At 30.6% G+C, this 13560-nt stretch overlaps 2 protein-coding genes across 2 annotated transcripts; one reads left to right on the top strand and one right to left on the bottom strand.

Moving 5' to 3' along the window:
* Window positions 1-3090: 3090 nt before the first annotated feature.
* On the top strand, window positions 3091-6628 carry LOC137826179 (uncharacterized). Its single transcript, XM_068632060.1, has 2 exons — window positions 3091-3305; window positions 4576-6628. The coding sequence occupies exon 2, from the start codon at window positions 4597-4599 to the stop codon at window positions 6520-6522; it is 1926 nt and encodes a 641-aa protein (XP_068488161.1). The 5' UTR covers window positions 3091-3305; window positions 4576-4596; the 3' UTR covers window positions 6523-6628.
* Window positions 6629-9198: 2570 nt separating this feature from the next.
* LOC137828842 (cysteine-rich receptor-like protein kinase 10) lies at window positions 9199-12671 on the bottom strand. The gene is made up of 7 exons (XM_068635578.1): window positions 11837-12671; window positions 11520-11651; window positions 11268-11437; window positions 10971-11181; window positions 10228-10465; window positions 9965-10115; window positions 9199-9819 (listed from the first exon to the last, which is right to left on the bottom strand). The coding sequence occupies exons 1-7, from the start codon at window positions 12639-12641 to the stop codon at window positions 9511-9513; spliced, it is 2016 nt and encodes a 671-aa protein (XP_068491679.1). The 5' UTR covers window positions 12642-12671; the 3' UTR covers window positions 9199-9510.
* Between the last annotated feature and the right edge of the window lie 889 nt (window positions 12672-13560).

Genomic DNA, 13560 nt, shown 5'->3' with positions numbered 1-13560 from the left:
TAAATCTTTTTTATGAACACCAAGGATAAAAGGTTCTGATATTGGTGTGGTAAATTTACCATGAATCTAGTTAGTTACAATACAACTTACCATTTGGATTTTGGGTGTTGCCATTCCCACCATTTCACTTTTAACATGGATTTCTTAAAAGCTTCCTTGTATTTTTTTATGCTCCTACAAATTTTACTTTATTGCTTTTTCCAAGAGTTTTTGTTGATACATTATCAAACTCTGTGTAGTTTTTGTTATGAAGGTCAACTCATGTTGTGTGATTGTTTTTTTGGATGAATCAGTCCTTTACAAGATACACACATACTTCTTCTTTCCTTGTTTCTAAAACTTGACCTCCTTCATATAACCTTAACCTTAGCATTGGTAACTCTAGCAGGAAAATTCTTCTCTTTTACAAGAAATAAAGGAGATAAACAATCGATTGATAGACACTGAGATTGTTATGGCAGAAAATGACAGTTTTAATAAAGCGCCTGGAGTAGCTGCTGAAGATAGTGAAGGGTTGGTTATTGAATTCCTTTTCAATGCAGTATCTGTCAATAAGAACCTATTATCTCATATTTCTGCTGATAAAAAGGTGAACTACTTTATATTCTGTTATGAACTTTGCATATTGATTTTTTGTGTTCTGTTACATTGACAATGTATATTTTGCCATGCAGCCAATAATCGAACCATTAAGGTTGGTCGTTCCTACAAATTATCCAATTTCCTCACCTGTTATTGTAGACAAAAAGCTGTCAGAAGTCAGGTTAGTGATTATGAAGATTCTCTTTTGCTTATATTCTCAAGCAATTATTCATCTAAAGTTGAGCAGTTATCAAGTCATTGATTGTCAGAGAATATTGGATCCTATGAATAAAGTTTCATATTTCATAAACAAGAATTAAGACCATAGTTGAATCTTTCTTTTCATTCTTTCATCAAAAGTTTAAATCTCCCTTGTTACCTTTTTATTCAACTTCAACAGTACAGAAGGCCAGAAAGACCTATCAACAATAGCAAAATCGAAGCTGAGATACTCTCTCCACTGCTTGGATCATCAAACATGGTCACTTAAGGATATAGCAATGTCATGGGAACGATGTGCCAGAGAAACAGTTATTGAGTGTGCAAAAGCCTTTGGAGGAGGAACTTTTAGCTCAATATATGGAGGGTGGGAAAATTGTCAAAATACAGTCTAAAGTAAGTTGCTTACAGTAAATCAATCATGTACACTTTTGTTGTGCCAATGCATGTCTTGCATAGACTCAATAGTACAGTTCTACAGTAGAATATGAAAGTTTGTTGGAAGCTTTGGAGTCAAGTTGATAAAAAAAAAACCAGTTTTGTTCTTGTAAAGAATTTGATACTACATATATACACATTTTTTGACTGATTATTTCTAGTAAACTCTTCCTTCAATTACTTTTTTCCATTCACAAGATTCAAACATAAAATGTTGCTTTAATAATATGTAGTCAAGTATCACTGAGTCTAACTACACAAGTTTCAGAATATGTAAAAATCAATTGGTGTATATTTAAGTTAATTTGTAAGTGGTATTAACTTTGACAAAACATTAATAATGAACACCGTTACAAAACTAATTTTAGAGACAAAAAAAAATAATTAGTTGCTATATTTACTACACTAGATATTTTTTATAGACTAAAAACTAATGATATTTAAATTAATTTTTATTATTGATAAATAATTTTTAAATTAGTATCTAATTATCTCTCAAGGTTTTAACTACCAAAAAATATATTTTTTTATAAGGTTAAAGTGAAGATAAAGAAAACAAATGGTGATGAATTGAACTAATATTTTTTAAATATTTTGAATATATTTTTTAAGCACTTCTTAAGCACAGGAAATGTAACAACTTAATTTTCTTTCTTTACAATATTACATTTAGGCATATTTTAAATTTTTTGATTTATTTTACATGTTCTTACACTACAAGAAAATTATTAAATAGAAACTAATTTTAGATAAAAAAATTATTAATTTTTAAATTAGTTTCTATTATTAATAAATAGTTTTTAAATTGATATTAGTTACGAAGGTTTTTCTACCAAATTTAGAATCTAATAATGATAGTGAATATTGCACAATTTAAATAGATGTTGACAAAATATTTAAATATTGAGTTGTTTTGAAAACCAGTAGATTGCTAAATTAGTTTAGTTTTTTAAAAATTTAATTGCATTAAATAAAATCATTTACATTAAATTAAATTGTAATTTATGAGATTGAAAGATATATTTAAAATAAAATGTCCGTCAATAATAATTTAAACAATTCAAATAATTTAAGCAACTTAAAAACAATGTATAGTATATTTGATTCAATTGGTTACAATTTATGTAAACCATTATGTTCTTTAATTTATTTTTATAGAAACATTTTTAGAATTCCGTTGAATTCATACATTCTGTGTATTCCTAAATATATCATAGTCTTTCTTAATAGTGTTTTGCAACACAATTAGCTAATATTTTAAATATCACATTATATTAAATATGGTGAAACATTATTAATTTCAAAATTTATTTTACATACCTTAGTTGTTTGATTAAATTTTTTAGTTTAACAACTAAGCTAATCTAAGTTCAATTTATATATAAAAGTTTGTGGTTGAAAAAATGGAGATGAAAGAGATAGTTAAGGTAAGGGTGCCATTGGAAAGCGGAACATAATCAAATAAAAGAATTGATGACGTTTAACGTAAGTCATGTTCGTGGGATCCAAAACATTGAAAAACACTTCTTTGTCCCTTCCTTTGTTAAAGAAAGGGAAATCACTTTTGTCTTTTTAGTAAAAGTTTAATTGCTATTTAGATCACTCATTCTATTTTATTCTCTCTTAATCAATCACAAGAACTTTAGTTTCTATCACAGTGCAAAATATTGATCCTAAAATAGTTAATACAAAAACTAGTTTAATCAGTTTAATGACATGTAATCAACTGTAAGAAATATTACATTAATGGAAGGATTAATTTAATCTTAAAACAAAATACTATTAAAGGATGAAAACTTCTATTTTAATCTTAAACATCTTACTTAATTATACATTATTTTTTCCTCAAACATGGCCAGAAAGACACAGGGAAAAGTGCCGTGTGGCTAAAAAGAAAAAGAAAAATGATAAATATATTTTGTTAGAAGGAAAAAGAGGAAAGTACTTTATATTATTAGAATACACAGCAAAATCAGAAACAGAAAAAAGGGAGAGAAAGAATAAGGAGAAACAAACCAACATAGAAACGCCATTCATCTTCAGAGGCTCTGTTGTGTGGTTCATAGGTCAGTTTCTTTGATCTGTTCTTCCTCTTGAATCATCACCCTTGGATGTGGGTTGTTCTATGTTTTCTGGGAATTTATCTTTTAATTGGATTTTTTTTATGATTTTTTTGTTGCTGGTTTAAAGTCTATGATCTGAAGTTATGTGGTTTTGCATGTTCTATTCTATGTGATGATGGGTAGGGGTAAAGTTTGGATCTTTTGGATTTTCTCTTTGTGGGTTTGAAACCATTTCTTCTGTGAAAAGTTCCCAATTATGGAAGTGATGTTTGTTTTTTGTGGGGTGGAATAGGATGATTGTTTGTGCCTACCTCATTTGATAATTGTTAAGAGGTTTTAAATTGTTTGAGAAACTTGTGTTCAAAATTTCTGTTTTTTGTTTTGTTTTCGCGAATTGATTGGATTTGATTAATGCTTGGAATAATTTTATCCAAGGTGGTGAAATTGGTGTCTTAGAAATGGATGCAATTCCTATGATGTCGATTTCACACCTTATCCCTCCCCCTTAAGAACTCGTTTCTATTTACCTATTTATTTATTGTTGGTAAGGTTCCTTGAACAAGTAGAAATGGATTCTGACCTTTGTTCTGGGAATTTTCTGTTAGTTGTGCTCTATCAATGGATTCGTTTTGATAACGATCTTACTTATTTTAAATTTCACATGGTGTTCAATTCCCATGCTTTTTGTTCTCAAAGGTTCTTCAGTCTTTTGAAATATGTATGTTCATCTTCAATTTCATTATCTGAATAAAAAAAGGATAACTTTTTGTGATTTTAAAAAGGTTTGTCTATAGGAAGTTCTGGCATATGATGACATTCGGCATTGTCCATGGTGGTCAGGCCCAGGACAGTTAATTTTTCATTCATTCATTTAGTTTGGAGATGAAATGTGTTGCAATTTCACCCATTTTTTTTTTCAATTTCAATTCATTCATTTGTGAAAGTTTTGCCTGTTAACTTGGTACAACCATATAGACACCACAAATGTGTTAACAACAAACAATGATAATTGCTAGAGGGTTACAGATAAATGTTGACATAGGAACTTTATGTAGCAATTTTGATCCAATGCATGGTTAATCGACATGATCATTTTATCATCAGACTTCAATGCCTTGCTGCTTTGATCCAGGTTATACTATTTGCGATTCGCCTATAGGCATTATCAAATTTCCTACATAAATTCTGTTATAATTGTAGTCTTTGATTGTTTTTGTTCATATAAAATGAATGAAGAGTGAATCTATTTTATTTTTGTCTATATATAATGCAGACAAGTACAGCAACCAATAGAATGTCTCCATCAGTGAAATCAAAACCCAAGTCCCAGGAGAAGGCCTCTGCACGGGCTGGTAAGGAACAGCAGAAGACTTCTCCAAAGACTTATATGTCTCCTACTCATGGTAGCGGCATTCCTGCTAGTCCACAAAATCCCATCTTGGGAACATTTCAAACTCCAGAAGCATCATTGGTTGCTTCCTCTATTCGAGTTCATGACAGCAGTCATTTCCTGAAAGTAGATGAAGCAGACGAGCATTCTAGTAGTCCTCAAGGAACCGTGTCTGAGTGTGATTCAGTTTCTATCAGTGGCAGCTGCTCTGGAGAGTCAGAAGAGTCTAAAGAGAAGGTAGCAGTACCAAACTCTTCTACGCGGCCTGATAGCGTACCTGGTTGTGATAGTGACAGGAGGGAGAAAATCCGTTTGAAGAATGAGAGGAAGCACCAGAGACAGAGGGAAAGGAGAGCTCAAGAGTTGCATGACCGTTGTCGTGGGTACCTACTGTCAAGAAAGCTAGAATCACTTGCACAGCAATTAGTGGCAATGGGGTTCTCTTTCGAACGAGCTACATTGGCCTTAATGTTAAATGATGGCAAATTAGAGCAATCAGTATCCTGGCTATTTGAAGCAAATGAAGAACATTCACAAGCTAATGATACTACCAGCCTTGTGAGTGAGGGTAATTTGAAAATTGACATAACTGATGAGCTTGCTCAGATATCTGCCTTGGAGGTCAAGTACAATTGTTCAAAGCAAGAAGTTGAAAGAGCAATTATTACTTGTGAAGGTGATCTTCATAACGCAGAAAATACCTTAAAAACACATAAGCAGGAATATCCTGGGAACCAATCCAAGTCCGAAGATTCCGGTCAAAGCAATAATAGTCAGGTGAGATCACAAGGATTGCCGGCACAGCCAGTTTCCATCCAGCAGAGAGGGAGTGAAAGTGACTTTAACCATTACAACAAGGAAGGTGGTTCTGATTCTATGTTCCCTGATCTTGAAACCGGGAATGTACATTCTCTACAACCGAACCATCCAAATGTAACGACCGAGAGAAGATGGAGCGGTGTTCCAGGATCAAGCCCTTCTTCTGCTATGTTAGCCATGTCACCATCCATGCAAGCAGTGTCCCCATTGATGAAAATGGAGGCTGGCCTGCCTATTGGTGTTGCAAACGAAGGAAGAATGATTCAACAAGGACTAGGAAGGGAGCCAGTGATGATGCAACATCCACAGTTCACAAATGCCAAACAAAGCTCTATGGTTTCTTTAAATTCCTTTCCTTCAGGAGCAGCAGGGTGGTATGTAAATAGTATTCCAGGTGTTGAAAATGTGAGGTCAAATGGAAAGTTACTACAAACTCAAAGTGTAAGAAGTGTGAGTCCAAATCATTTGGAGCAATTTTGTCAAACTCCTTACAAAGAATATTCTCATTTCTTTGGACCAGCAGCAGATTACTCATCTGCTGGGGTGGGTGGTTTCTGCAAGCCAATGGGTGCATCATCAGCACCTCCACCTTCTATTCCTCCTCCTCGTCATCAAGGTTCATGGAGCATGAACGCCCCGTCGTCACCAGCACTCGCGGTGCCGACTTCCCTCGGACTATTTTCTGGTCATCAGAATGCAGCCAGAACATTCAGCTCACATTCACACATGGATTGGAACACTGGGGGCTTGATGCCAGAATTTGACTACACCAGCATAGATTGGAGTTTGAATGTGCCATCTTCTTCAGGTGGACCTTGTCTAGGGATCTCCTCATTGTTGAGAAACAGTTATGGAAATAGGAGAAGCAATCCCTGCATGAGTGGATTGCAAAATGTTGGCATGACTAGGGAAACTTCATCATCTGCAGGATTGAGAGAGTGGACCACTCCTTTTGCTGGGAAGGACTTGTTCAGTGTTCCTAGGCAGTTTGTTACCTCTCCTCCTATTTAGTTTTATGTCTTGGGAACCAAGGGGCTAGTACTTGGAAAAAATGGCTGTGTTAATGTTTTTTTTTCTGGTTTTCCTGTGAAATTAATTCATCTTCTTTTTTGTGGTTTATGATTTTTCCCCATGGATGCATTTGCATTAAAAAGCTTAATTTAGTTCTTAATCAATCAACTCTTATAAGGATTTATGTCATAAGTTTGATTTGAAACTTGTTAGAAAAGACTAATAAAACAAAACTTCAGTGAGAAACTTGATTAAATAAATTTAACTGGAAGGCTTTGATAGAATAAGAGTTTGATTTTATACTTTCATGTCAAATAATTGAAAATTATTACTTTTTATAAGCTGAAAGTCATATTTATAATAATATATAACTGTCAGTTAGACTCTACTAAATAGGATAAAAAATGTAAATGCATTCTAATTATATACTTTTAATTTTTTTTTCCTTCCATGTATGAAAAAAGGTAGAGGAAAGAAAAGAAAAACATAAAAAATTATATAATCGATTTTTTTTATTAATATAGTTTGAGAGTGATTGATTATAATTTATATATAATTATGTTTAATATGAAAAATTAAATAAAAGATGTCAATTAAACAAAATAATAAAAGATAAAAACTATAATTCTTGAGAAAGACGGAGATATGAAAAAAAATTATTTTTAAAAAAGTTTTCAATTAATTATAAAAATAATTATTTATTTGATAAATATTTAAAATATAGAAAATGATTAAAATATAAAAAAATCTGCCTTTTTACCTATTTTTTTAATTCAAAACCTTTCTTCACATATATCAAATATTTTAGAAAAAATAGAAAATGAAGAAATACTCATAATAATAAAATAAAATAAAATAAAATATTAATATAAGGATAAAATAGAAAAAAAATTAAAAAGGAAAATCTCTTTTTTATATAGGTATAGATAAATCCTAAAAGTATATGCAATTTGTGGGTAAATTCCCTATTTAGCATCATTTACACTTTTATTTCCCTAACTAGCACCCTTTTGTTTTTATTTCCCTATCTAGCACCCTTTTGTTTTTATTTCCCTATCTAGCATCCTTTTATTTTTTATTTCCCTATCTAGCACAATTTCAAAAATAAATTAAAAAATAATAAATTATTATTTTTTTGATAATTTTAATTTTGAATGCATTAAAAAATAAATATTTTTAATGTTTAAAATAGTTAGAAATATAATTAATGAATAAAGAAATGAGTTTTTACAAAATAAAAATAAAAAAGTAATAAATTTAAAATGTTTCGTTTTAAATTTTTTTTTTTTAAGAATGAATAAAATAAAAAATTAAACTCTACAACAACATAAAAGTTGAATATATAAACATAAATTAGTATTTATTTTTATTATTATTGATGATGTAATCATGTTAATTTCAAGTAAAAAATACAGAACATAATTATAAAAAAACCAAGTTAAATAAGGACTGATATGGACATACAAAACAACATGATCGAAAACAAATGTTCATATTGTCAAACACCAGGACATACATAAAAAATATGTCCCAACATTATTGGATTGTGCACTTATCGTCATTAATTATGTTTCATTTCGCACAAACTATTTAATGTACCATTGAAGAAAATATTAAATGAATGATCATCTTTCATTTATTTTCATTTTTATGATCAACATATACTTATTTAGTATTGCCTTATATCTCTTATATTTATCTTATTTGGATTTATTTTTATATCTTTTATCTTTATCTTAATTTGTTTTGCCTTTATTTTATATCTTTTATGTTTTTAGTTATTATTTTTTTTCTACCATTCTTTTTTTTATTGTTGCTGTTTTTATTTTCTAGACTTTTTTTTTTCATTTTTTGCTTCTCATTTTTAAGCATTAAGTGTAACATTTGCATTAGTTATTTTTTAGGATTTTGCATTTATGATAGACACATCAATATTACTTGTGTATCCACTATTAATTAATACTAATTGACTTTGTTTTTTTTTTTTTGTAATTATGTCATATATTTTTTTATTTGAAATTAACATGATTACATCATCAATAATAATAAAAATAAATACTAATTTAGTTTATAGATTTAACTTTTATGTTGTTGTAGGGTTTAATTTTTTATTTTCTTCATTCTTAAAAAAAAATAATTTTAAACTAAACATTTTAAATTTTTTTATTTTATTTTATAAAAACTCATTTCTTGATTCATTAATTATATTTCTAACTATTTTAAATATTAAAAATATTTATTTTTAATGCATTCAAAATTAAAATTATCAAAAAATAAATAAATTATTATTTATTTATTTATTTTTGAAATGGTGCTAGATAGAGAAATAAAAACAAAAGAGTGCTAGATAAAGAAATAAAAACAAAAGGGTGCTAGTTAGGGAAATAAAAGTGTAAACGGTGCTAGATAGGAAATTTACCCGCAATTTGTTATGATACACGCATCTTTTTTAAATTACATAATTTTTTAAAAAACTAAAAAATAATGAGGTTTTTATTGAAATATTTATTTATCACGTGAAATAACTTAATAAAAGTATCATCGTAATTTTATTATTGAAACTTTTTCTTAATTCATAAAAAAGGTTAGATTCTCATTTTCTTTCATAGAAACACAGTTTGGTAAAAAAAACCTGCAACTAAAAATTTATTACTTTTAAAACATTAACCAAACACATAAGTAAACATTCCCACCTTTACATTTCCAACATCAATTGTTTTTCTTGTAGCAAATATGATCTCAGAATACATCAAAATGGAAAACTGTCTGATTTGATATACATGGGTTTAACAATATATATATATATATATATATATATATATATATGTATATATACATACTTTTTGTCTTATTCAAACCAGTGTAGGGTCAACATGCTGGCCTATGATTTCAGAAAGTTGCCAAGTCTTCATTTGCAGATGATTTGGTCTTGTTTTTCTTATTGCTTTTGAAAGCAACAAAGGAAAGAGGTTTATATCAAAGTTTCCATTACCTTGGAAAAATGTTAGAGACAGTGACATCATTAATGGAAAGATTCTTGGAACTTTTTGATGTAGATGCATCGTCTAAGGTCATTCTTCCTACTGAAAATGCTGGTTGGTTAGGTTTTGGAAGAGACATCATGTCACTTGCTAGCATTACAACCACAGTGGACATTGTTGGTCTATCTGCTGCATCTTCTTGAACACACAACAGACCAATGTGTATGCACTTCACAACTTCACTCTCCACACAACATTCCTCCAACACTGGATCCATTAGTTCCAAACATTTTCCTGCACACCAAACTTTCCAAGCCTGCAAGTAATTTACAATTTTTTATGTTTCATGAGATTTAGTTAACACTGTTGAAAAAAGTAATGTGTTGATATGCATGAGATGAAAGACAATTTAGAATAAGATTTTGTTCTAAAACTTTGATCTGGTAACACTGAAAACTCACATATAGTGTAAGACTTTGACCACATTCTGATAGATAGAATCCACTGTTCTTTTTGCCACAAATGATTTCTAGAACAAGAACTCCATAACTGAAAACATCAGATTTCACTGAAAACAATCCTTCCATTGCGTACTCTGGAGCCATGTATCCACTAATGGAAATCAATAAAATTTTGTTAATATTTACATTGAATTGAAGTATATATGTAACAAACCTTTTCATTTTTCAAACAAACGTTTATGTTTGGTATAAGTAGAACTTACTATGTGCCCATTACTCGTCTTGTATTTGCTTGGTTCTGGCCTTTCTCAAATGATCTTGCCAATCCAAAATCTGATATTTTAGGATTCATCTCATCATCTAATAAAACATTACTAGCTTTGAGATCTCTATGAATAACTTTGAGTCTAGAATCCTCGTGAAGATATAAGAGACCTTTTGCTATGCCATGTATAATGCTTAATCTTAGTTTCCAATCCAGCTGTCTTTTCTTTCTTTCATCTGACAGTATATACACATTATGAACAGCTAAAATATGTGTAAATTCTGTTGAGTATTAACTATAATAATGACCCTATAGTTTGAAAACTAAAGATACAAAATATCATACTAACAATATAATTGGTGCTACCTACTTCTTATATACAATAAATGTCCTCTATACTCCTAACTACTTTTAGTCCTACAGATAGCAGCACCGTTTGACTTGTTTCCCTAGAAAAGACTAATTATGACTCAGTATTGAAGAAAAAAATTGAAGTAAGCGAGACCACATAAAGAGTTATTCAATGAAGCTACACAAGAAACCATTTTTAACAAATATCTTAGATTGCTTTTGATTTAGTGAAGAAAAAAGTTAAAATGATGCATTAACTTTTTTTTAATTAAAACTGTTCAAAACTAGTTTTTGAGCAGTTTTACTAGTTTTTTTTTACTGTTTGTGGTTATTTGATAAGTTTCTCTTTATATTGGTTACATGGTTTTGTAAACAAAGATAAGAACATACCAAAGAGGTGAAAGTCGAGACTTGCATTGGTCATATACTCATATACAAGAATCTTCTCTTTTTCCTCCAAGCAGCATGCCAAAAGTCTTACAAGGTTGCGATGCTGCAATTTAGCTATAAACATTACTTCATTCTTGAACTCTTCTGACCCTTGACCAGAAGATTCTGAGAGTCTTTTCACTGCAATTTTTCTTCCATCTGGTAGAGTTCCCTGATAAAATTTTGGAATACATGTAAGGCTAAAAGCACATAAAAAAATGATAAGAGTAAAATCTATGCCATAAATTCCTAGTCTACCTTGTAAACTGGGCCGAATCCACCTTCCCCTAGCTTAGATGCTTCTGAAAAGTTATCAGTACTTTGTAGAATCGTGTTTAATGGGATTATAGGAACGTCTGGATTCAGTGTTTCATCTGTTTGAACATTGTGATATGATGACAGACGAATGGTGTCAGGAATACGCCCTCCTACAGTGAAGACAAGTTTGAGAGTATGTGAAATAAGCTAAATATCAAACAAATTCTAGCAAGTTTTGTTACAGGAAATTACCTGTTTTTCTTCCACTTCTAGTTCTTTTCCTGAACCAGAAGCAATAAACACTGAAACATAGCAAAGCTACTGCCCCCAGCACGCTTAAGCCAATGATCAATAGTTTTGCCTTACTACCACTCCTCTGTTTGGCTGTAACAACAATATAAAAGAAACACACTTGTTTTCAAAACAGATTTTCAAGATTTAACCAGACTCATATATACAAAATAACAAAGTCAATCATGAAATAATCTAAGAAAATTATAAATTATTCCTACAATTGAAGATTACTATTATAGTATATATTAAGAAAAAGCTATTGAATTTAGTGTCACCTATTTGTGTATCAGGCACAGAAACAGAAGATGCTGGATTGTGAAAAAGGTAGAAAATATAGTCATCATACTTTATGAGACAACTTGCAGTGGAAACTTGCCACCCCAACTTATGCTCACAACATTTGGGAACTTTTGCTAACATGGCCTCCAAACACTGGCTGCACCCTTCATTTGTGAGATCTCTACTGCATTGAACCATTCCATACCTTCTCTGAGTGGAGCTCAAATTGAAGCCATCCATGTAGTACAACTGGTTGGTCTCCACAGTAGCTTTTCTGATCAAACTTCTCATAAAACCCTCACCCTTCTGAATCTCTTCCACACTAGAGACATTTTTTGGTCCAGAATGATTCCATGATGGGTCTACTGTAACATTCCCAAAGAAGTTCTCATTTGAGTACCTTAAGATGCAGAAATCATACCATATAATAGCAGATACCCTGTTGGAGCAGCGCTGAAGAACTTCTCTGGAAGCAGTGGACACACAGAACTGACAAAAGTATCCAGAAACATCACCACGGCAATCATAGAGGCCATACACAGCAGCATCTGCACCAGGGGTGTTGTTGCCAAAGCTGTTGTGGTTATAGCCTTTGCTTGTGGCTGCATCTGAGGATAGCCATGAGAGGACACTGTTAAGGTTGGCTTTGTATGCACTGCTGAGAGATGTTGTGGTGGTGGAATTGCAGTCATCTCCCACATAGTTGGGGGATTGTGCCTCTGTAACAAGTGGTTTGAAGCTTAGCAAAAACAGAAAAATAAAGGAATATATTGATCTCACATTCAGTTGTTTTCCCTCCATGGAAAGTATGTGGATTTGAATTTACATATCACGGGAAGATATATATATATATATATATATATATATATATATATATATATATATATATATATATATATATATATATATATATATATATATATAGATAGATATATAGATATATAGATGTCTTAAGTAGAAAATCTTGTGATGATGAACAAAAAAGTTGTCTTTAGATGTTGAAGATTCCCCGTGATTTGTAGGTAAATGAAAGAGAAAATACACTTATAGTATATTTCTGAAGACTTATGTCCAAAGAGTACTCTTTCTATCATCAAGCTAAACCATCAAGTTAGTTCACTGTATCCCATTAATCCCTAACAAAAGAAAACTAAAAAATACTTCTTCTATATCAAAATATTAGTATATTTAAGGTTTTTGCAATATATTAAAAGCATTATATCGAAATATTTTGGAATAATTATATCGAAATATTAAAACTAGTTTTTATTAAAATGCTTCATCCACATATGATCAACATTTTAATTGAAAGCCAGAACTTGAAGATTATATTAAAAATAAAAGAAATTCAAAGATCTATGCCTTAACTATTAAAGACTTAAAGACTTATTGATCACCACATTTTTGTTCACACTTAAAAAATCTATGTCTTAACTATAATTCTTGTTTAAATTCAAATTTTTAAGGTCATTCACCAACTTGTCTTGCTTTGATTGCTTTTAGAGTCCAAGAGCATTAGAAAGATAAGATTCTGAGCTTCAATTGAAGACTGAAAAGCTAAGTTGTGACATACAATATTGTCTTATGCACAGTCTAGATCATCTGCTTGTTATTGATCATTAGACCGTCTGGTTTTGGACTTGATTAGTTAAAGTTCAAGATTGTGCCTCTAAAACAGACTCAGTGACCTAGAGAAACTTATAAGTAGATATGGATACAA

Source organism: Phaseolus vulgaris, chromosome 11 (genome assembly GCF_000499845.2).
Source record: "Phaseolus vulgaris cultivar G19833 chromosome 11, P. vulgaris v2.0, whole genome shotgun sequence".
NCBI lineage: Eukaryota > Viridiplantae > Streptophyta > Magnoliopsida > Fabales > Fabaceae > Phaseolus > Phaseolus vulgaris.
Note: the sequence above shows the minus strand (reverse complement) of the source record. Positions and strands in the feature narration are given on the sequence as shown.